General features: G+C 36.7%; 1 protein-coding gene across 3 annotated transcripts in view; it reads left to right on the forward strand.

Annotated features, from left to right (window-relative positions):
* The window catches only part of LOC112049759 (coronin-2B), a 33483-nt gene extending 8494 nt beyond the window's left edge, over nucleotides 1-24989 (forward strand). For 2 of the 3 annotated variants that reach the window (XM_052884759.1, XM_052884760.1), the window contains exons 3-11: nucleotides 1203-1400; nucleotides 5020-5136; nucleotides 5851-6000; nucleotides 12604-12768; nucleotides 13800-14006; nucleotides 15144-15248; nucleotides 16110-16247; nucleotides 16643-16745; nucleotides 17577-17908. In XM_052884759.1, coding sequence (XP_052740719.1) covers nucleotides 1203-1400; nucleotides 5020-5136; nucleotides 5851-6000; nucleotides 12604-12768; nucleotides 13800-14006; nucleotides 15144-15248; nucleotides 16110-16247; nucleotides 16643-16745; nucleotides 17577-17893 — 1500 coding nt within the window. In that variant the 3' untranslated portion in view covers nucleotides 17894-17908. Of the gene's footprint in view, nucleotides 1-1202; nucleotides 1401-5019; nucleotides 5137-5850; nucleotides 6001-12603; nucleotides 12769-13799; nucleotides 14007-15143; nucleotides 15249-16109; nucleotides 16248-16642; nucleotides 16746-17576; nucleotides 17909-18890; nucleotides 19047-20572 lie in introns of those variants that run through there. The other variant, XM_052884761.1, reaches the window with a different exon arrangement.
* Nucleotides 24990-25176: the final 187 nt, after the last annotated feature.

Below are 25176 nucleotides of genomic sequence, written 5' to 3' on the forward strand. Positions count from 1 at the left end.
ATACTAGCTTACGCCCCGCGGTACCCTTTCCCGTGAGAATATCGGGATAAAATATAGCCTGTGTCACTCACAAATATCGTGACCCTTTACACCCACACAAACTTGACCTCTATATAATATTAGAATCGAAGAAATAAAACGAGAGTAGTGTACTCTTTATAACTTTTAAAGAAAATGTTGTCTCCTATTTAAGTAGAAGACCGTCCTTATAATATACAGGCGGTTTACAGTCTTTAGATTTCAGAGAAATATTATAGTCTTCAAAAAACTGCTATATAAAATAGGTCTAGGTAATAATGAGACTGATGACAGTGATTGCTTCATTATTTTGGGGTAGAGGAAAAACCTACTACCAATGTCACAAGTTCTGGTACCTGCTCGAGGTGTTTCCTCTACCACAAAATAATGGGGGCAATCACTGTCGCTGTGATCCATCACGTTACATGTTAATACCTAGACCTAGTTCATGGTTAGTTCAGGGTCTTAAAGATTCACGAGTTTTTTAGGATTTTGCATTGCATTAAATAAATGAAACACTAAAGTTTATTCTAATGCATTGTTGCCCTCTTTCTCTATGTAATCTAAATATTACATAGAGAAAGAGGGCAACGTTTTACAATTAAAAATAGATTTAACTGTAGCCTAGCCTTCAGGCTACGTTACGAAGCCGTCGACACCTAAATTATATTGATACCGGTTATGGCAGATAACATAAAATAGAACGGTCTTCAATCAAAACACCGGACAGTGTTATATTGCCGTAAATCGTTTTCAAAGTTGAAGTTTAAACAAAGTTGACTTATCTACTAGCTAGCTACTATATTGATATCATTGCTATGTTAAATACAATGGTCATTAAATTCTACTTAATTTGGAATTTAAATAATAGCTCATTATATTAACGTATGTTTTGTAAACTTTTCAAAGTATCAATTTCGTTCAATAATATTATAGTTGATTTGAAAACCATTTTTGAATATCTTAGTAGAAAAGATTCTTTTACTTCCCTATACTTTATGCAAAAAGCTTAGAGCTACACATATAAATCGACGATCGAACTTTAGACCTCCTGTCTAGTCGTGGAGGATTCGATAGATAGAATACACAAACTTCAACGCAACTACTGACACAATGCCTGGTCCATCATGTTTCATTAAGGCCATCATGTAATTTCAAAGATTACGTTATCATATAATTTTCAGGTATGGTTTCGCGGAGTGAGGAGCTCGAAATTCCGCCATGTTTATGGTGTTCCCTTTAAAAGGGAGCGTTGTTACGACAACATAAAGATCACGAGGAATGCTCACGACTCCAACTTTTGCGCCGTCAACCCCAAGTTTGTCGCCATCGTCACTGAGGTAGCCGGCGGCGGTGCCTTCCTCGTCCTACCGCTTGATCACGTGAGTTCACAATTTATTTGTACTAAGATTATTTTAATTAATATACACGTAATTTCTTTGAAATAATCATGTTAGATCATCGTATAACAAAAAATCACTGCCATTTGATGTAAAATGACGTAGTTATTTCGACGATAATTTCGTCGTGAAACTATGTTAGATGATCACAATTACGAAAATACAGTGGAAAACGATGGTAACTTAACGATCTAAATCATACACCAAGATACCATAACAACTCTGCAGAACATAACACCACCATATTCCCAAATTAGAATAAAGACTCTGTACATAGCATGAGCTCGATTTCAGGACCTCGAATACCGAAACATAGACTAGGTAAACACTGGTCTAATGAGGTCGTGATTCAATTAAATACTCCATTGTATTAACAACTTAGCACAATACTTTTACACCCACGACCCTGATCGGATTTGTCTAATCCTATTTCTTTCAATCAGATTTTTAGAACTGTAATAAATGTAATACTACTTATGATACATTGACCTGACCAGATTATATGTTTACCATTTGTTTTATGAGGGTATATAAAGTAATAATAAAAATATGTCATCGAAATTTATGGTGTCGTACGGTATTGTAATAAAAAAGGAAATCAAGGTGACCACATTCTAAAAGGCCTGTTTTCCCTGAAAAGTCACAAAATACGGAGATTATTAAACTTAATAAGATTATTTCGTCGGAGAAATATTGGTTGGATTAATTGATCAAAGGAATTGGGGAAAAAATGGTCTGCTGTTTTTTACATAATCGACACCCTGAAAATGAATTTCCTATTTTGTTTTTCCGCAAATATCAGTCAAATCTGTGTGACGTAACACGAATTTGTAGTATATTTTCATTTGAAAACATAGAACGGATGATGAAAGAGTTATACTGGATCAGTGAGGACGACTGATTTGTCTGATTTCCATAGAATATGGCAAAGTTAATTTTTTTTCATTGTACGTCATGCAAGTCCCGCAAAGTAGCACCTTCTTCTTTTGTTTAAGCATAGCATAATAATAACTATATTAGCTGAACTGGTTTCCAAATGGAAAAATCTGCACAATTTCGCTTTTGTCTCAAAGAAAGCTTAGAACAACCACACTAATCCAATCCTAAGTTGGATGCACACACTATGCAACATAATAATATGTTAAAACATAATACTTAACTTATTCGCACAGAAATTCTCCATGTTTTGATTACAATTTAATTAAATACTTTATCCGCAGTTTAAGAACAATAAGATTGCCAAAGCGATATCATCACACGAAAATTTTTTACGCACTGCCGCTCAAGTGCATCAATTTAAGAAACACTCAGCGTACCTCAACATCGCATGGCCTTAAAACATAAAGCATTTATAAATGGGACAATACAAGGACGTTGTGTCATACGCAAGTAGGTCGAAATTACGAAAGTACATTCTAAATTTTACGTACATTTAGACTCGGTCGATTCTGCGTAACCAATTCTTCCAAGGATCTGTGTATTAAGGGACAAATAACTTAGAGCACGCATCTACATAGTTCATAGACATCGCTCGCAGTCACGCGACGATGCCAACCCGGCTAGACTTTTTGTCTGAAGATGTTTCCGTCACTACAACTGGCATGAATGTTCGCTCGATATGAGCATTGAGCATGTTACAACAATTCGGTACTACAAGCAGAGGGACAAGATAGATGCGTAAAACTTTTCACACACATTTTGTCCGTAGAAAAGCAATAGAGAAGTACACAGAGAGATCTTAGAGTCATAAGGATTCTAAAAGAGGAAGAGAAAGGTCACAAAACAGAGAGAATATAAGGCATGAAAGGTCTGAAGAAATCCATAGCAATTCAGACCGGTCCACAATGGAAAGGTCATTTTAGTTTGTGCGAGTCGGACATGCCTTGGTCAGTAGGTTTTTTCCTTCTCCAAAAGAAGTTAAAAGCATCATTGATAGTATCAGTATCGATCCAGTCGTTCTAAATAATTTTTTATTGAATATCTACTGGTTAAACTCATTCTCCTAATTATTACTAATGAATATTCTATTAGCGCAAGTCTTCTCTTCTAGTGAAATAGCACATAGTTATTATGATAGAACAAAATGGAATAAGATCTTAAGGACAAAGTTCAGAAATGGTCACGACCCTTATACATGACGACTCACGGAGGAGGATTATGTTAGAGCTTGCAATGAGCTGTTATAAAACCAGAAAAACGGTTTCGATCGGTCTGTTATATTAAAAGCCTGTAAATTTGCAAATAGATTGCGTGAGGATACGACACCAAATTCTAATAAAAATAACAGTACAGTGCTACAGTTGTGGGTCCCAAGACACATCCGTGTACGTGTGTCGAATTGCGACGGTAATCACTTTGGCATTTGGTATAATTGCTCGAGCACATTCTATATTGAAGTAGTAAAGATAAAAATTGTCGTTACGTTACCATGTAGCAAGTCATTTCTCAGTGCTATTAATTTGATGCGTGACGTAATAAAGAGAAGTTTCTGCTAGACAATTTCTAAGTTGATAGGTCTGTTATTTATAACAGTTTATTACTCAAATCGTTATAAATATTTAGTTTACAAGTATTATGTCCGTCTTGTTATTCCTTGGACTCAATTGTTATTACAAGTTAATGAGCATAACAAAAGCAAATTAAAACCTGTTAAATGTAATAACGTTTAATATAATACTGCTACACTTACTAGAGTTACGTGGTACCTATTGGCCGAGGTAAACCATCAAATGGGTTCCAAAAATTTTGAAAATCACATTCTTGCTTCATACTAGATCTTTAACTCTTTATTTTTAATTCGCGACAAGTTTGTGCTTGGCAAGAAACACACCTGATATAAAGCGAACATATAGCCTAAAATTGTAGAAGACGTAACTTTATGTAAATTCACAATACCTACTGTATGAATTTCGTTTGTACTTATTATTTAGCTATTCTCCTGAAAAACCGGCCAATCCAAGCTACAATGCCACTCTGATCCGATTCTACCGATGTCCTACTCCGAAACCGTAAAATCCTCAATATATTTTGACAATGGTCAATTCATCATTAACAACCCATAATATTCGGCTTACTGTTGAGCATGAGTCTCAGGATGCAGGTTTCTTCACGATGTTTTTCTTTATCGTTTGAGATAAGTGATATTTAATGTCTTAAAATGCACACAACTGAAAAGTTGGAGGTGCATGCCCCGGACCGGATTTGAACTTCCGAATCGAAGGCAGAGATCATATCCAATGGGCTATATCACGTCTCACTATAAAAAAGTTGCAATGGTCAATTACAAGCTAAATATTGATTCCTAAATTGCTGTACTCCGGACATCCCGATAATAATCCCGTAACTTTAAAACAATTATGCATAAAAAAATCATCAAATAGTAACTCAATAACAACGTTAACAACGTATTATAACTATACTTTTAATGACAAGTCCGCAACGCAAAATCCTGAAAATAGGTTCCCTTTCAAAAAACCAGAGTACATTTAGAATTCATTATTACAATTACCCGTCGCATACCAGTTAAGTGGCTCTTTCATAATAGTTCCGTGGAGTGTAAAATGATGAAAAAAATCTGTGTAATTGTGTATACTTGTTTCAGACTGGTCGCCTGGATTTCAACGCCAGCCGTGTCACGGGTCACAAAGGCCCCGTATTGGATATCAAATGGAATCCGTTCAACGATAACATCATAGCCTCGTGTTCAGACGACTGCACGGTAATTTTGTTACCTCCATTCCAATTGTGGTAATAAATTCGATTGTCCTGGTGAAAAATGACAATTATTTAGCTTTTAAGTTTCGTATAGTATTTGTTTTATTAACTTTATTTCGTTACATATTTGTAACACATTGGAATCTTATCACGTAAAATTCATAGAAATGTTTAGTATTGTTGCCTTATAAAGTCTATAATAGACTTAAGACAACTTAGCTCAGTACCAACATACCTACAAACTCAGAATACAGAGAACTCCCAAGAGTGATCGCGCGTAGGAATGAAACCGTTGAAACTACTCTATTTGGTGTAATTTCACGAACAAGCGATTAGACACTCTGTGTATGCCGTGATGTGTAGAGTGTTATACAGGTACAATTTTTGGACACAATGCGTGCTCCATAATGACAGCTGAACGTGGCTTGTGGTGTTTTCTGTATTCTGAGCCTAGAAATATACTAACCACAACTAACCACACTGTTGGTTACTCAACCACACATTTCGAATATCATCATCAATACCGTAGATATAGAAAAGTATACAAGAAGCTACGTTTTTAAAATGGAAGTACTGGAAATAAACAACAAAAGCTACACACACATGCAGAGCTTCAAGCTCACATAGCTATTCCGTTTAACAGCTTACTAACATAACCAAAAATGAATATAAATCAGAGAAATCGTTAAAACTAACATCACATTTTTTTATTTTTCAGGTGAAACTATGGCACATCCCAGATGGAGGGTTGTCTATGCATTTGACAGATTGGCTGGTGGAACTTCATGGGCACAAGCGACGTGTTGCCTACATTGAGTGGCACCCTACCGCCGAGAACATCCTGCTCAGTGCTGGGTTCGATTATTTGGTAAGTGTCGAACTACCCAGTGCCTGATTAAGCAAGCGCGGTGCCTGTAGCACATTTAAACAGGGGCTCTTTTAGTTTAAAAAAATGTTGTTTTACCCCCAAAAGTTTTTTTTTTTTTTTTTTGTTATATGTATCTGCAATCAGTCGACAGACTATAAGCAGATTTGGTGAAGGTATTTGGTGGTGGCTTTACCAGACAGGAAGACCATTGTCTTCAAGTCTGCACAGAGTCGAGCACATCAGCTCGCTTTAACCGCTTGACTCTTTCCACAGTTAATAGCCCGGAGGCTAGCGGATTAGGATGTTTCAGCAATCGTTCTTTGTGTTTCAGCTTGTATTTGTGTATCTCTTCTAAGACTGTTGGCATTTCTAAGTACTGGTGTATTTCATTGTTTCGTGTAAACCAGGGCGCATTGGTAATTGTTCTTAGTATTCTATTCTGGACTCTTTGTAATGATAATATGTTGGATTTGCAAGCGGAACCCCATATCTGGACTCCATAAAGCCAGATAGGTTTAAGAACTGCACAATACACTAGTACTTTATTGCTAAGAGACAATTCTGACTGCCTGCCTAACATCCACAGTAAGTTTCTGAATCGATTGTTAAGATCGTTGCGCTTGTTTTTTATGTGATCTCTCCACGTTAGCCGTCGGTCCATATAAAACCCAAGGTACTTCACACACGTAGTATTTGGTAATGACTCATTACCTAGTTTTACGGCCGGACAATCACCTGTTTTTAGAGTAAAGGTTATGTGTTGAGATTTGGGTGCGCTAGGTTTAATTCGACACTTATTTAGCCATACATTAGTTAGTAAGGTCTAGCTGTTTTTGTAACTGTCTACTTGCTTGAGTTGCATCTTTACTGCAGGATAGGAAGGCAGCATCGTCTGCAAACGTTGCAACAGTAATATCCGATGACAGAGGCAAATCACATGTGAAAATATTATACAGAACAGGACCCAGTACAGAGCCTTGTGGTACACCAGCAGTGCATTGGTAAAAGTGGGATCTCGCGTCTTGTTCTTTTACTTGAAAGTATCTGTCTTTCAAATATGACTCTAGTATTGGGAACATAGAATGAGGCAAGTGCTTTTTAATTTTGAATAGTAGGCCTCTATGCCAAACCTTGTCAAATGCCTGTTGAATATCAAGGAAGGCGGCAGAGCAATATTCCTTTTTCTCTTGGCATGGACGACCGTATCATACACTCTATGAACTTGTTCCACTGTCGAGTGTTCTTGGCGAAAGCCAAACTGGTGCTCAGGTATTATATTGCATTCACTAAGGCTTTCTCTTAATCTGGACAAGAACACTCTTTCCCACAGTTTTGATAACACTGGCGTAAGACTAATAGGACGATAAGATGATGTTTGTTCCACAGGTTTGCCTGGCTTGGGAATCATGATAATTTGAGATATTTTCCAAATATCAGGGAAATGGCATGTTCTAAATATTGCGTTGAATAGGTTCGCCAGGAATACTAGGCACTTTTTTGGCAACTCTTTCAGCACTCTCGGTGTGATGAGATCAAAACCAGGGGCCTTTTTACTATCTAAGAGGGAAATTTGTTTAGCAATTTCTTTTGGTGTAGTTGGTTTTATAGGCAAGCAAAGTTGAAGATCCTGGGCCAGGATATCATCTATTTCTGTGGCATTATGGTCTTGACTCTCATTGGGTCGAAAAACAGATTTAAGATAAACTGCAAAGGCTTCAGCTTTCTCTTCGGCAGTGCGCGCCCATGTCGTACCAGTTCTAATCGGTGGATAATGTTTTTGGGGTTGCTTAAGCGTATTTTTGGTGGCATTCCACAATGAGTGCTCCCCTAGACCTTTGGGTGACATTTGTTCCAAATTGTTTTTTGTAATGTTCTGGTTGACAATTTTCAGCATTACTTTAAGCTCTTTAGTGGCACAGTTTAGGCGTGTTCTGTCCCTTTGATCACGTGATGTTTGCCAATTGCGCCGAAGTCTTCTCTTGTCCCGGATTTTACTTTTAATATCCGATGGAAGCCATACACCAGGTTGCGTCTGAGTTATATCGGGAGTACTTAACCAAGCAGCGACTTGTATTGCATTAGTAATGTACACACATGCACCGTTAACTTCGTCGGCAGTTTTAAGAGAGATTTTAAGGTTTATTTCCTGGTCAAGATGATCACGAAAGGACTCCCAGTCAGTTTTAGAATTGTGCAGACGCTCCGAGTTCTCTGTGGTTTTAAGAACTGAAGAACTGATCTCTAAAATAACCGGGGTGTGATCTGATGAGCTGTCGAGGCTAGATTCGACGGACGTGTATAGATGACCAATGTTTTTTGTTATAAAAAAGTCAAGGAGGTCTGGCTTTTTCTTGGGATCCGTGGGCCAGTAAGTGGGTTCACCTGTTGATATTGATTGTAGATGGTCATTGTCCATGCTTATTTTGAGTTCTCGGCCACGTGTGTGTGTATATAAACCCCCAAAAGTGACCTTCATATTTAAATACTTGATATTCAAGATTTTCCTGATATCTACAAATAGCTATATTCTGTATTTCACTTCTTGAGAATTGTTTTTTATAATATTCATTAAAATAATATGTGCGCAACAAAGAACTTTTTATATGGGAAACATGCATACTCAATTAATTACATTTGATTCTTGTTTATCATGACTCAGACATGTTTAATCGTTATACTGATATAAATATGTAGTACAAACACACTGCGATATCGATATAATGAATTTACCCTTCGATGTAAAAGCTTTGATATGAAAAGTTTGTCTGGATACTTTATCATCATATTTAACAGAGCGATAGTGTTATTATTGGACTACCATACCTCTTATAATAAAAGGACGCACAATTATGTAGAAAATATCACTTGAAAACGGGCCCATTTTGCTTTGACAGTTTTAGAATTATTGGTAAAGAAAATTATACCTAAAGGCCTTTAAATATAGTCCAATCTATACTTATAATAAATCTGTAGAGAGGTCAATTCTGTACATGAAATATATTTCCAAAATAACTATCAGGAGGTGATTAGTGATCGATACTGATGCCAAAAATGCAATCAGTAAAATTTTTGTCCGTCTGTCTGTCTGTCTGTCTGTCTGTATGTTCTTTATAGAAACAAAAACTACTGGACGGATTTTAACGAAACTTGGTACAATTATTCAACATACTCCTGGGCAGGTTATAGTATACTTTTCATTACTCTACAATCAATAGGAGCAGAGCAGTGAAGAGAAATGTTGAGAAAACGGGAGAAGTTACTAAATTTTTTAAGCTTCCGTCGCGTGTACAGCCTTAATGGTTAAAGCTACATAGAAATCATGTATGACAGAAATGTTCTCCTTAAAATTATCTATAAAAACACAACAGCATATACAACGTGTCCCAAAATTCAACGATAAGCGGGCGCCAAAAGATTGACCTGCTCATGAGCACTTAAGGAAAAATAATAAAAAAAATATACCTAAATTTTTTTTTAGTTACAAAATAAATTTTAAAATTCTTTGAAAATTTACACCTTGTATGATATTTTGAACTACCACGGCTACAATTTCTTAAATATGCTTAAGATTTTTTTTGTATCGGATACCTAAGTAGTACTACTATTCACCACAACTCTTAAAAACACCACAATGCCCGCAGTTTTTACACAAAAAAAAATCAAAATATTTTTTTTCCCTCAAATTTATAAAGATTTTTACTTTCAGTCTACTTTGACTCATGGTCTTGCAAAAAAAAGTATGAACACCGCTATGGCAAGTTATTTTCAAAGTTGACGCAACTAATCAAGATTTCAAAATAGTATAATACCCTAAGATAACTAGTCGCAAAAAAAAAATATGCGTACCATTTGTAAACAAGAACTAAATTTCTAAAATGTTTTTGCTCCTAGAAATCACTTTTACTTTATGCACAAAATGATGTGAGTCATACGTTGCAATTTCCTAGAATTTTAATGGAACGAACGATAACATTTAAAAATAAGAGAGAGAGAGAGAGAGAGAAAGATAGCGATAAGTATACGTTAGAGAGGGATAGACAGATGTTCTTTGTTGAATGACAATGATGCAGGTAAAGAAAATCCTGTTCCCAGCAAGTCAGTACGCTCTGCTCCTTTGTTTACTGCGCAACTTTCCGTATTCAATTGACGTGGCTCTCGTACTAACGACTTTTGGCTTTGCATTTTGGACTGGACTTAAGTGATCTGCAAACTGAACTGACCTGGCATTATTTTGGACTGTGCCTGTGTTTTGTGAATTGGACTTTTGGTGTATTTTGGACTGTTTAGCGTTATCATGCCGCAACCATACACGCCGATGGAATACGCTAACATGCATCTCATTTATGGAGAATGTCGGTGCAATGCTAACGCTGCTAGCAGATTGTATCGAGAAAGGTACCCAAACGCTCAAAGATATCCAGATTATCGGGTATTTATGAATGTGCATCAAGCGTTTTCGGAGGGTCGTTTGCCGTCAGCTAGAAGAAACGCTGGAAGACCTAGATCGGAATGCGATGAAGAAGTTCTCAATGAAATAAACATTGATTCAACTACCTCAGTGCGTGCCATAGAAGCAGCTACGGGAATCCCAAAAAGTTCAGCACATCGAATACTAAAACGTCATCGGCTACACCCATATCATTACAGACGTGTACAAACGTTACTATCACGGGACTATCCACTGCGGATCGCATTTTGCCGAGTGATGCTTCAAAAGCATCGGGAAGATCCTCAGTTCTTGGATAAAGTACTATGGTCGGATGAAACAACCTGCAAGAAAGATGGCTATTTAAATCTTCACAACCTACACAGCTGGAGCAATGAGAATCCGCACCTGATGAGAGAAGACAAATCCCAATATCAATTTAAGGTCAACTTATGGACGGGCATTTTAAATGGAAAAGTGATTGGGCCTTTTGAATTACAAGGAAACTTAGATGGGGACAGTTATTTGAACTTTTTACAAAATGATTTGCAAGAATTACTAGAAGACGTCCCCCTAAGCGACCTTCAAAATATGTGGTATCAAAATGATGGTTGCCCAGCTCACTACGCTCGTCCTGTGAGACAATACCTAGACCACGAGTATCCGGGGCGTTGGATCGGGCGACTTGGTCCTATCCTATGGCCACCCCGATCACCCGACCTAAACCCCCTGATTTCTTTTATTGGGGTTGTCTCAAAGACAGGATCTACGCAAAACCGATTACGACATTGGACGAGCTTCGGCAAAAAATCACTCAGGCTGCGGCACATATCAATGCTAGAAGATATGCGCGAAAAATAAAACGGTCGTTTTTAAGGCGATGTCGTGCCTGTATTAATGCCGGTGGAAAACAATTCGAACATTTACTTTAATGTTGTGTAATTAAAATAACAAACACATTTTTGGAACATAGTAAAATTTATTACTAACAACAAGAACAATTAAGAAATTTGGTTCTTGTTTACAAATGGTACGCATATTTTTTTTTGTGACTAGTTATCCTAGGGTATTATACTATTTTGAAATCTTGATTAGTTGCGTCAACTTTGAAAATAACTTGCCATAGCGGTGTTCATACTTTTTTTTGCAAGACCATGAGTCAAAGTAGACTGAAAGTAAAAATCTTTAAAAATTTGAGGGAAAAAAAATATTTTGATATTTTTTTGTGTAAAAACTGCGGGCATTGTGGTGTTTTTAAGAGTTGTGGTGAATAGTAGTACTACTTAGGTTCCGATACAAAAAAAATCTTAAGCATATTTAAGAAATTGTAGCTGCGGTAGTTCAAAATATCATACAAGGTGTAAATTTTCAAAGAATTTTAAAATTTATTTTGTAACTAAAAAAAAAATTTAGGTATATTTTTTTTATTATTTTTCCTTAAGTGCTCATGAGCAGGTCAATCTTTTGGCGCCCGCTTATCGTTGAATTTTGGGACACGTTGTATATATCTATCTTTTATGGTTGACTCACAATAACACGTGTAACTCCCGATAGCTTAGCAGTTCGGAGCTTTCTAATTACATTTGTCTACTCTTATGTTTATAACACTCATCACTCATCCTAAATAAGAAAGTTAACATTATTACCTATTCAATAAAAAAAGAATCATAAAATTCGGTAAAGAAACACCAAAGTTATACATGAAATACGCTAAGCCATCGCGCGTGAATACTAATTCACCGGTTGCCGCGCTCGACGCGACTCGCGGTGGGAGGAATAAATAAAGAAGTGTAGCCTTAACGAGTAGGGTAGGGGTAGGGCAGGGGTAGGGTAGGGTAGGGGTAGGGTAGTGGTAGGGTAGGGGTAGGGTAGGGTAGGGGTAGTTGAAAGTTTACAACGACTTTCACGCGGACGAAGTCGCGGGCGTCCGCTAGTATATAATAAAATCCCAAATTCGGAGCAAATTTAACCTGGATTGAGTTTAATGTTGAATTTGCAAATGCGTCTACGTGAATTGAGTGCCAAGAAGTTGTGTTTGGCACTCATTGAGTGGGGACGTTTTTTGGTCAGTGTTAAATTAGTCACCTAATTATTTACGATTATGCATTATGCTAGCTAGTCACACATGTTAGGAATATTAATACATAGTTTATGGTGATCAATTGTTTTTGTTTCAGATCTTTGTATGGGATGTCGGCAAAGGCGAGGCGGTCAAAGTGATCGACTGCCACAGTGACGTCATCTATTGCATGTCCTTCAATCGGGATGGATCACTCATCGCTACCACTTCGAAGGACAAGAAGTTGAGAGTGATTGAGCCGAGACGTGGGATTGTGCTTTCGGTATGTTGTGTGTGTGTAATGCTGCTTGGTATATTCATATATTGTAATCGTCAAATAACTAAACCGAACTTGATACAAAGGGCAAATTGAACACTTCTTGATGTTTCGAATGTGCTGGTAATCTAAGCCTAATTGAAATAATGAATTTTGACTTTAAATTATTTTATCAGAAATCAAATATATTCCACGTAGGATCTTTAACAGGACTTCCATTTACCGGACTATATACATATATTTGTTTATAATGTAAATTGTAGAAATATTTCGCATCAGGCTCGAAGGACCAAAATTTTATAAATGTAAAAATCCCTGAGAAATTCAATAATAAAATCTCTATTGGTCCTTCTAAAAATTGACGTAATTTTCCACATTAACAATTTCAGGCAACTCATAGAAGAGTCTTTTGACATTTGTGATGACATAGACCACGTTCGCATAGCGCGCTAAAATGATAAATGTTTAATATATGTCGGGTACAAAATATATATATCCCATATCTATGGAGTATCGAATACGATCTGCGTGATCGAATCAGAAATGAGAAAATACGTAGAACTAAATCACCTACATAGCTCAACGAGCCGCGAAGTTGAAGTGGCAATAGGCGGGGCACTTAGTTCGAAGAGCCGATGGACGTTGGGGTCCCAAGGTGCTGGAATGGCGATATCCGCACTTGAAAACGCGGTGTTGGTCGACCTCCCACCACGTGGACTGAGAGTCACAGGCTCAGGATGGTGATGTTTGGAAGTCGCTACAAAAGGTGTACAACAGTGGACGTCCATCGGCAGGATGTCGTCAACATAATCATCATCATCATATCGATGATGATGATTATGTTGACGACATCCTATACATTACTTTAACTGTTGTATAACGGCAAAACGTACCGCCAAGCTATTTAGTGTTCTAAAACCGAAAGGGGTGTGGATTTTCATCCTACTCTTATCAAGTTGAAACTTAAACTTACCATCAGGTGAGATTGCAGTCTAGGACTAACTTGTAAAGAATGAAAAAAATCCGTTTATCCACAGGAAGGTCAATGCCACACTGGCACCAAAGCCTCCAAGTGCACATTCCTGGGCAGCCAGGGCAAAGTGCTGACGACCGGGTTCTCCCGCTACAGCGACCGCCAGTACGCGGTGTGGGACCAGCACGACCTCAGCAAGCCGCTGCTCTGCGAGACCATCGACAGCTCGTCGGGAGTCGTCTTCCCGTACTACGACTATGACACTAACATGGTATGTGCTTCGCATAGTTACCCAACCATTGTAGATGTTTTCAAGTCGAGTTCGAGTTTTTGTAGTTATTTTTAATTTTAAAAGTGGGATTTGATCTTTTCAATAATAATCTACATGCTATTCTAGGCTTGCACATCAATAGGCTAGTTGACACATTTTAAATAGTCTTAAATTATGCATTATACTTCCGCTAGATTGAAAAAAATCATCATAATTTTTTTTGAAACGTGAATACATGAATATTTTAACTTTAAAATGTTTTTTTGACAATACGAGCCAATACGCTGTCTGCCATAATGGTCCATATTTAACTGTTTCAAGACGTCACGCTAACTCTAAATCAACCGAAATGACTGTTTGACTAAATTATTAGTTAATAATTACTTTGACGTTTATTCCTTTGGTGACATCAATAATTAACATCGTGACGTCACTAATAGGATGACAGCGTTTTGACGATTGGAAAAATTAAATAAATACATATTTTTTTGATAAAAATTTCTATGAAATTCTTAACTTTTATTTATTATTCCATATACCTACTATACGAAATTAATATTGTTTTAATAAATTTGATATGAGTCAACTACCCTATTCTCTTTCTTCAAAGTCCGCTAACGCTAAAAATGTATGTGGGTGACATTCGTTATCAATAGGTCACGTGGTAAACCTGTGAAACCCAAATTTTTTTTCAATGACGCCTTGACGATATTTTTCTATGATTGACGAAAAAGTTTGCCTATTAAGAACTTGCTAACTATGCAATATTCGTTTTACTCACACGGGATTTTATGTTATTTTCTTTGACACCTTTGGAATAACAAAGTTTTATGATATCCAATCAAAAATAAGATATATTAAGATCACCCAGGGCTTACTAGACGCCAATCAGCATTTATTGTTTCGTAATCTGTGCGCAAAATAATGTGTGCTTTTTGACATCTATTCTGGCTCAACAGCTAAACGGAAATTAACACATTTTTCCAAAAATCCAAGAGTTCATGGATCTTTAACTAAATTTCAATCTATCGGACAACTCTTGTAAAATGTAAAAGTATCTCGCATCCCACTCAAATGGCCAAATTTTTATAAATTATCTTCGTTTTGATTATTGTCTAAACTTAGATGTTTTAACAGGTTTACCTCGCGGGCAAAGGCGACGGCAACATTCGCTATTACGAGGTGGTCGACGAACCTCCATATGTGCATTTCCTCAACCAATTCCTTTCTGGCAACCCTCAAGTAAGTACTTACTAAATTATGAATGTTTAAAAATGCTTCTGAATTTTCTTTCTGTATACTCCTACCTAAAATCTTTATAGTTTGAACTATAATAGTTTTAGACCTTTGTTACCTACTACTTTCACTAGGGATGATCGATATTTGTAAAACATCGATGTGATAATCGAAAGCTCAACATCTATATTCGATATTCATCAAAAACCTAACATCGATGTTGGGTAACATCGACAATTTTAACCTGTATTTGTAAATGCATTCGTAAAATACGTCATTAGTTTCGTACGTTGCATTGGTCGGATGTGAGGCCGTGAGTAACATCGATGATCGATTATCAATTCCGTTAACATCGATATTACGATAATTAAAAAAAATGTATACACAAATGTATAACATCGATGATCATCGAGCAGTTACCATGATCTGAACACCATAATTGTTTATCATACTTACTACTTACCTGGATGGAGCAGAGTATGACTGCAGGTGCGTAGCTGATAAGGAGCCCCCGGACTACAGGGGTCCTTTAAGTGTGAAAGCAAAAATTAGTAAAATTTAAACCATAATCTCAGTTAATCTGGTGTTTCCCAGAGAAAAAAAAAACAAAAAAATAACTGCTAAAGAGATTTTTGGGATTAGTTGCCTAGTTAGCCGTCTATTGGGCCCAACTAATTTTGATACAGGACCCCTTAAAGGCACGTTACCACACAAAAGTTATGGCACAAAACTTTATAAAACGACGGTCTGGTAATAACAGATTCTCGTTTAATGACCTTTCAGTAGAATCTACTATATCAGTACCTACTTAGTAGAATCAATCAGACTGGACGTTCACATTATTTTAATTTATATTTGATTTCGTAGCGTGGCCTAGGATTCATGCCAAAGCGCGGCGTCAACACGGCGATCTGCGAGGTGTTCCGTTTCTACAAGCTGCATACGTCGCGCGGACTGTGCGAGCCCATCTCCATGATAGTGCCGCGCAAGTCGGACTGCTTCCAGGTGAGGAATACCCTCCATTGAGGGAGACCTGGTACTGTCTGGCGACTGGGCAAGTCAATAATGGTGATAATGTCAGATCAATTATTGTATAAGATCTGCCTCGCTAGACGTTACTTTTCTGTCAAAGTATATGATCAACGATCTAATGCGATTATAAAAACTGTGTATATAGAATCGATGTTTCGTAGTTGTAATTGTGTTCCGTAAAAATACCTTATTGTGTAATTGAATGGTGTAAAAAACGGGCAAAAACTTCTAGTTTAGTATAAGATATGTGCCAAATCTGCGCTCGTTTTCTTCAGAAAATGACAGACAATTTTATTCGTGACTATAAGTGCGATACAGGTCCTTCTATAATTGGTCTGAGGTGATAATGATATGTGGGTGTTGTTCAGGAGGACCTGTACCCTGACACGGCGGCGCCGCAGCCCGCCATCAGCGCGCGCGACTGGCTCAGCGGCATCAACGCGCCGCCGCTGCACATCAGCATGAAGACAGGTCTATATTTAAAGAAAGAAAAAAGAAATTAAAAAAAAATTGCTGCTTTTAACCCCTTAACACTATTATTGTGCCTGACACCACTTAGGCAAGTCAAAAACCAAAAGTAGTTTCTACTCCTATTTCGTAATCTACTCAATATAAAATCGCAAAGCATATCACAAATCTATTCATTCCTACAGGTCGTTTGGTTATGTTCAATAAAACCATTCTACAATGATTGTTTTTTTTTAATTTTTAGATAGTTTCGTGGTGTTGGCTACAAAAATTCAGGCTTCCTTTTAGAAGACAAAATCTAGGAAGCCATGCCAATAAAATGTCTGGGAGGCATGCCCAAGGCCAATTATATAAAGTTTTGGTAATTCTAATGTATGCCACAGCATGTAATTAAATATTATAGCACTCGTGCTGTCTATTGTGCAATTCGGCTAAGCCTTATTACACAAAAAATACTCATGCTTACAATGGACAGTGGCATAAATAACTATTATCGTTATTGAAGTAAAACTTCTTTATGCACGCTTGACTTGGAGAGTAAGCTGGTGAATGCATTACGAAAAGTGTAATAATGTGTATAATGTAAAAGGGGGGAGATAAAGAAGTTTTACTTCAGTTGTATGGTCAGTCACTCGTTATTTTATCTTCCGCTTCCCTATGAAATAGGCATACCGCGTGGTCGAGGACTCGGCCTGGGTGTTGGTCTGATAATTTATTTTATCGGCGTCCGAATATATCGGTATCATAAAAATTATGTGAATGAACGATCATTTCGTGTTTTAGTTTGTTTTTGGGAGTGGCGTTTTATTTTACTTTTTTTTATATAAATTTCAGGTGTAACAATAACGACTCACAAGCCGCGCACGAATAAAGACTCACCAGCGCAGCAACCCCAGGACGCCAACAACAGGAAGAAGTTCGCGTTCCTGTCGCGCGAGACCACGCCCGACTACCGCCCGCTCGCCACCTGGCAGGAGAACCACGACAACGACGCGCCACAGGTAAATGACACAAAGACTATACACGCTGCAGCCGCAGGACGCCAACAACAGGAAGAAGTTCGCGTTCCTGTCGCGCGAGACCACGCCCGACTACCGCCCGCTCGCCACCTGGCAGGAGAACCACGACAACGACGCGCCACAGGTAAATGACACAAAGACTGTACACGCTGCAGCCGCAGGACGCCAACAACAGGAAGAAGTTCGCGTTCCTGTCGCGCGAGACCACGCCCGACTACCGCCCGCTCGCCACCTGGCAGGAGAACCACGACAACGACGCGCCACAGGTAAATGACACAAAGACTATACACGCTGCAGCCGCAGGACGCCAACAACAGGAAGAAGTTCGCGTTCCTGTCGCGCGAGACCACGCCCGACTACCTTACCTTACCTTATCAGCCGATAGACGTCCATTGCTGGACATAGGCCTCTTGCATGGACCTCCAAGCACAACGATTTCGAGCCGCCAGTATCCAGCCGCCAGTATCCAGCGGCTCCCTGCAACCCGCTTAATATCCTCGGTCCACCTAGTGGGGGGTCGCCCAACACTGCGCTTTCCGGTGCGGGGTCGCCATTCCAGCACCTTGGGACCCCAACGTCCATCGGCTCTTCGAACTATGTGGCCCGCCCATTGCCACTTCAGCTTCGCGACTCGCTGAGTTATGTCAGTGACTTTGGTTCATCTGCGGATCTCCTCATTCCTGATTCGATCACGCAGAGAAACACCAAGCATAGCTCGCTCCATCGCCCGCTGAGTGACTTTGAGCCTTCTAATAAGGCCCATAGTCAACGACCAAGTCTCGGATCCGTATGTCATCACTGGCAACACGCACTGATCGAAGACGAAAGTCTTCGATCAGTGCGTGTTACTACCGACTACCAAATACAAATTAGGTTTACCATTAATAAACGAAACTATCCTCGCAAGTTCGTGGATATCCTTTCCAGCATAGCTAATATTGGAAAGTGAGATAGATAAAAATCTTAGCATTCCATGGATTTACCGTCCATTGTATGACAGATACATTGATCTTCGATCGGTTCCATACTCCACAGTGCCTACCGCACTGACGGTTCCTTGACAATTTTTACTGACGAAAGACATTCTGTCAACATTAATTGATTGAATGAAACTTATCACCACTTGCAGGTGCAAGTGACGGAGAAGTGCCAGAAGACGTCCGCGAACCAGAACACGAAGTTCCACCAGCTGCAGCGCATGTTCGGCAAGCAGACGGGCGACAGCGAGCCCGTGCCGCTCTACAAGCAGATCAACCAGGGGGACGTCTTCAACACCGAGCACGAGGTAATTTTACAACTTCCACTGCGATATCGCAGAATTTAGTGCACCTGTAATGCCCATCACGAAATATCTCGGGATTAAAAAAAATATATATTACATCTCTTTTTCGTCCCATCGCAATGAAATTTTGTTACAAAACGAAAAAAAATACTTTTTTTAAATTTTCGTTCATTTTTAAGTAAGTTACTTTAATGTACACAAAGTTTTAAAAAATTAGTGCTAACCCCTCTATTTGAGGGTGAAGGCCTCCTCCAGAGATGACCAGTAGTCTCTATCTGTAGCTTTTTTTCTTCACTGTTTTCCAGCTGTCGTTTCAATGTCGTCTGCCCATCTACTTCTAGTTCTTCCACTTTTTCTAGCACCTACAGAATAAGTACTTACAAACACTTAAAAAAGATAAAAATATTAAGTCAATAAAAATATGCGTCTTGATATAATATTGGGGAAGCCAAAAAAGGGATTTTTCGATTTACCTGAGCGGGAGATGAAGATTATTCGTTTTACAAAACCTTGCACGTTGTTGAGGGTAACCAAAAAAAAACTTCAGAAATACTCAACCAGCACGTCAGATAAGGATAAAGTAGGTTAGTTAATATTTAAAAAGTGTGCATTTCGAAAATCCAACGATTTAAGGGGTTCCAAAGTTACAAAATGAAACCCTTGTATTTAGAAAATTTTTATTGTGAAATTCGCACACAGTGACAAGTATTGTTGTTAGTTAAGTTAAGTGTTGTTGTATTGTTGTACAAACAATAGTTCTATTTATAGGCAAAGCTTTTGTATGCTCATGCTGTGATTTGAATGTACTAGTTTAAAAGAGAGGCACAATTTGATTTGTGACTTAGATCATTAAATCAATGCAGACAGTGCATTGGTGAGTAAAACTGAAAGAAAGTTCTCTAACCATTCGCTGCCCGCGAGTATTTTATTGAAAAGACCGTCTGCGTTGAAGAAGCCGATAGTCAGGGAATGCGGATTTAATCTACCGTTGTGAGCCATTTAAAAAATCGCGCGGAGCATGATACTGTGCTCGCCTATTGCCCTTAGTTTACTTTATATTTTTTTACATGTCACGTAACGGATACGATGGGCGACCGGTCGTCCATTTAGGAGTCAAGTGGCTAGCGAACCGAAGCATCAGTTTATACCTCAGACTAAATAGATAAAGACCTGCCTCGCAAGACATTATTTTTCTGTCAAAGTATATGATCAACGATCTTATGCTATTATAAACACTGTCTCTATAGAATCGATGTTTCATAGTTTACAATCCTGTCCGTAAGTTAAAAACCTCCTTAAAATACCCTTTTGTGTAGTTAAATGGTGTAAAAAACGAACAAAACCTCTAGTATAGTATAAGATATGTATGAAATCTAAGCTCGTTTTCCTTAGAAAATGGCAGAAAATTTTGTTCGTGAATTTGGGTGTGATACTAGTCCTTATGTATTTAGTCTGAGGTTTATACCAACAAACGCACTTGGTCATATAGCATGACATTGTAATGTAGCTTATTTTTGACGCATTTTCAGCTACGTCTGGCTTTCAACCGGCAAGGGGAAGAGTTGAGGATTGTCAAACGTCAGTTGCAGTTGAGTCAGCAAAGAGTCCGCGAGCTGGAACAGCACATCACATCTCTTCAGGCACGGCTACAGTGAGACACTAAAGCGTTGTCACATTACCCAATTCCCTACACTTTCGTACTGCTTTCATGCCCCAAAATAGGATTCCCATGATTGGAAAGTGTGAAAAGGCTTTATTGAGCGACGGCTGATTGCTTTGTTTTGAACAGCATATCTGATACTTGTGGTATGTGCTCTCTTTTGCTCTCTATGGTGTATTGGTTGATTGTTTCGACTGGTTCTTGTGACATTCCAAAATTATTAAATGGATACATTACTGTATGTCTAAATAGTTTTTAATTGTCACCTCATAAATTCACATTGTGTGTATTGTCTATGAATGACCCATACAATAACGCATTGTGTTTGTGATTTGTGATATACAAAATGTCATATTTAATTCAATATATCTTTCGCCTCATATGTTGCGAGGTGCAAGTTAAAAATTATTTACATATACATGGTTTTTTGGGTGAAATCTAAAAAAGGTTACAATTCAATAGGGACCTGTGAATTAATGAAAACTAGATAAGTATAGCGTATCGTTCAAAATACCAATAGCTTGTTGTGTAACACATACATACATACGACTATTGGCATTAAAGCTACTGTTATATATGCGGTATTCGCTTATAAGCTTAAAAAAAACTGAGATTGCACTCTTCAGTTTCGAATTCATCTCTATCTCTCTCTATTTATAATATCGCGATAGACAGAGAGAGATACAGACTAATTCGAAACTCACACTATCATGTTTTAAAAATATCGTTACAGAATAGCGCTGCGGAATTATTTATATGAATATAAATGAAGTTATTTAGGGTTAAACAAATCCCTCAAAGGCGAAAATCATGAATTATTTAAGACCATTTAAAAAAATATGTCAACTAGCCTATTACCTCGTTTTTTTGTCTCTATCTCTCTCATGTTACATCGCCCATTGGATCACGATTTGTCAGAAATGCAATCTCTGAGCGGCCGGACTTTAGCAGTGACTGATACTGTAATTTCTCATAAGCGGCGGTAATCACTTCACATCAAGTGTACCAGAGGCTCCTTTGACTGCAATTATAGCGATAACAATAATTTGCGGCTCTAACACCGTTTAAGCTTGCAGTTGCTTCTAAAAAAAGCCTGAATCGATACAAAGAGAAGAACAAAGACAATATATAATATACATAGTTGTCTATTTTTCTCGCCCTCAACATCCAAGTTACAGCTAAAATATTTTAAATACTGCAAATAAGAACAAAAAAAAGTGTTTCTAATGCTCGACGAACTAACCATTTTGAGGCTCTACAAAAGTTGTTAAAAAGCTAACTAACCAGCAGTAGTGCCAATATAAGACTTAAAGCTTTAATTCGCTTGTCCAACAAGCTAACTTTTAAAGTTCATGCTATTTCACTTTGAAACCTTGATAAAAGTCTATGCTTTATTGTGAAAATTGGCATAAAATAATGCCTTCTAAGTGATAATTGATACACTAGGTATCAAACGTCTTATTTATGTTTTATGGTATAAGGTTTTAATCATTTTTAGGTGTTAATTTATATTTTTAAGGTGAGGCTGTAATGATGGCATTGGTTATTAGCTGTTTTTAATATCGTGTCTTTGTTAGTCCTCTATAGCATTTGTCAATGGCATATGATAAAAAATTTAAAAATTGGTGAAAAGAATTTTAAAAAAAGGCCAATACGTCGGTAGAGTTTATGTCCTATTGGTCAATATTTCTCATTCTTTAGTTTCTTAGGCCTATTGGAGACGAATGATCACGCATTTTGTCCATGTCTTGGGTATAATTCTTCTATTTACAAAAGACGGTTTGCCTTCTGATTTATTAGTACAACACGTCTGTGTTCGTAATGTAAAGGAACGTCAACACAGTAGAAACTTTGATTCAAATTATTTTGAATGTTATAAAGGGAGAAATTAATAAGCTTGATAGGAATTTTTTGCATTGAATTGCATAAAATAAATATAACAGTGACTTAACCTACGAGTATGTAGGATGTTTCCATTTTTAGGCTGCACGCTTAACCCGGGAAAAACATTTTACCAATGATTGCTTTCACGCGTAAGGGGCCCCACAACGGTGGTAGCTACACCTATGGTGATATGAGTAGACGGGGGATGCCTTCAGTATGATATGTGTATGGAGAAGAGTGGCTTTATTTGCTTCAAGTTCAAGTGTATGTGTGCATTAAGCGTCCCCTTCACGGCTACTCCCAATCGTGGCCAACTATTGGCATGTGGTTAATATCAATTTTGTTTCTCAGTACATTATCTACTTTATATCTTCTTTATCTCGTCAAGATTCTCATCACTGAATACAGATAAATATCTATAAAATGTCACTACAATCAGTTTATCTTTTAGGTAATATCTATTATGACTATCTACTTTTCTTCAATACTTAAAAATAAAGTGTAGATATTTTATATGAACACGAATATTTGAAAGTCATCATATTTGTCATCTCAAGTATTTATAAACCCTTTACATTTTATAATTAACTTAACCTTGTTTTAAAGACATTTTTTTACAATATCTTTAAAATAATAATTTATTTTATTAACGGATATTTCTAAATATTTAATTAACCGACTTCTCAATTCGTCGGAATCTTTTTTTTCATCATTTTATTTTGTAATATTCTATGTTTTTACACTCATGTTTCTTTGTAACTGCAAAAGATCTTGCATTTTCCTACCAAGCATGTAATGAACTGAAGTAATGATAATGAAAATTAAATTGATTAGGATTTATTTAAATAGGGTATATACCAAGACGAATTGTATTGTAATAATATTACCACAAAATCGTAAGATATTATCGTATGTGGTCAGACCAAAATTTTATTGTAAGTTTTGTTTTTATATTTGTGATTTACAGATGGAATGGAATGAAATGGTCCTTTTCCTTGTAATAAAAAATAATAGAGATGTAAAATACTTGGACAAACACTGAATGCTAATATTATTTTTTTTATTATCAATGATAGCCTTATTTGGAATAATTGAAATGGGATTTATCATCAAGCAATAGATAAAGGTGGTTTCACATTTAGTGTTAAAAATGTTTTCAAGTATATTAAGGTAATAAACAACGACAATGCATTTATTTAAATTTACACGAAATTGTGTTGGTTTAATGAACTGTACCTGAATAATGGACGGATAATTACTTTGGCCCTTTTTTTTAAAAAAATTTATCATTCCATTACATGAGAACATTTTACTTATATTTAAATAAAATAATAAAATTGTATTTAAATACATTACTAATTTTTAATATGTTTGGCCTAAAAATTTTAACTATAATTATTATTTTGAAGGCCTACGACCTTGTTGTGTGATTTTGTGATTGTTTGCTAAATTCATAGTGCTTTGATAGTGCTATGAATGTTAGTATGAGCCTATCAGTGATACCTAATAATAATAATTATTATTAATTATTATTTTTATTAGTATGAACTACTAACACTATTTTATAAAAGCACACGATATAGTTTATGTTTTATGATCCAGTTGATTTGTTAGTGATTGATTTATAGTCTGATTTAGTGTTAACTGTTAATTTCAATGTTTGTTCCTTATTTGTGTGTGTGACTCTTACTTGTGTAATTTTATTTAGTACCTTAGTCATTGTAAGTTTATTGACATTTTATTATGCGATTATTCTTTCTACACTCATATTCTTTGTTATGAAATCTATGCCATTTTTTATTTTTATGTATAAGATCACAGGATGATTCAAATTTTACGATTTTGTATTGAACTTTTATATGCATAAGAGTGCGTTTCTAATGTGGTAAATACCTACTACACTACCATAAACAACAAACACAATAGCAGTGTTTCTAGTGTTTCAAGTGTACACGGGCAGCGTTAATAATAATAATTACACTAGCAAAAAAATATATTGCAAAAACGCATATATATATCTTACATTATAGGTACACATAAAGACAAATTAAGGAATCCATTGACTATGTTCGAAATAGAGAAACTATAGATCTGTCTACCTACATTGTTAAATTATGATACAACATAAAGTGAACAGCATAATAGGCCTGCTATTCTTAATACAATGAAATAAAATATGTAATTAAATTTAAAAAATCTGCTTCAGTGTAAACGCACCCTTATCATTATTATGATTTTTAGAATATTGACAATTATTATAATTTTAGAATTGATTATTATTAAGTAATTGAAAATGTATTTTGTCATTTTACTATTATTTACTTAAAAATGTACTGCCAGAACGATTTCAAAATAAATTGTACAAAAAACGTTACCTGAAATTTTTGTACATAAACAATGGATCACTCGGTTTTTTTATTTTATTTAGATAGGTGCTAGATGCTACAAACCTTCGCTTGGTGATACAACTTGCGTACACATATTATGCTAATTCTCAAATAATGCCTATGTTAGTTTTTAGTGAGCTAGAATTGAGCGATTTAAAATAAGCTTCTTATAAAGAAAGCTTTCTGATTAATTATAGAAAAA

This window comes from Bicyclus anynana, chromosome 12, assembly GCF_947172395.1.
Source record: "Bicyclus anynana chromosome 12, ilBicAnyn1.1, whole genome shotgun sequence".
Taxonomy (NCBI): domain Eukaryota; kingdom Metazoa; phylum Arthropoda; class Insecta; order Lepidoptera; family Nymphalidae; genus Bicyclus; species Bicyclus anynana.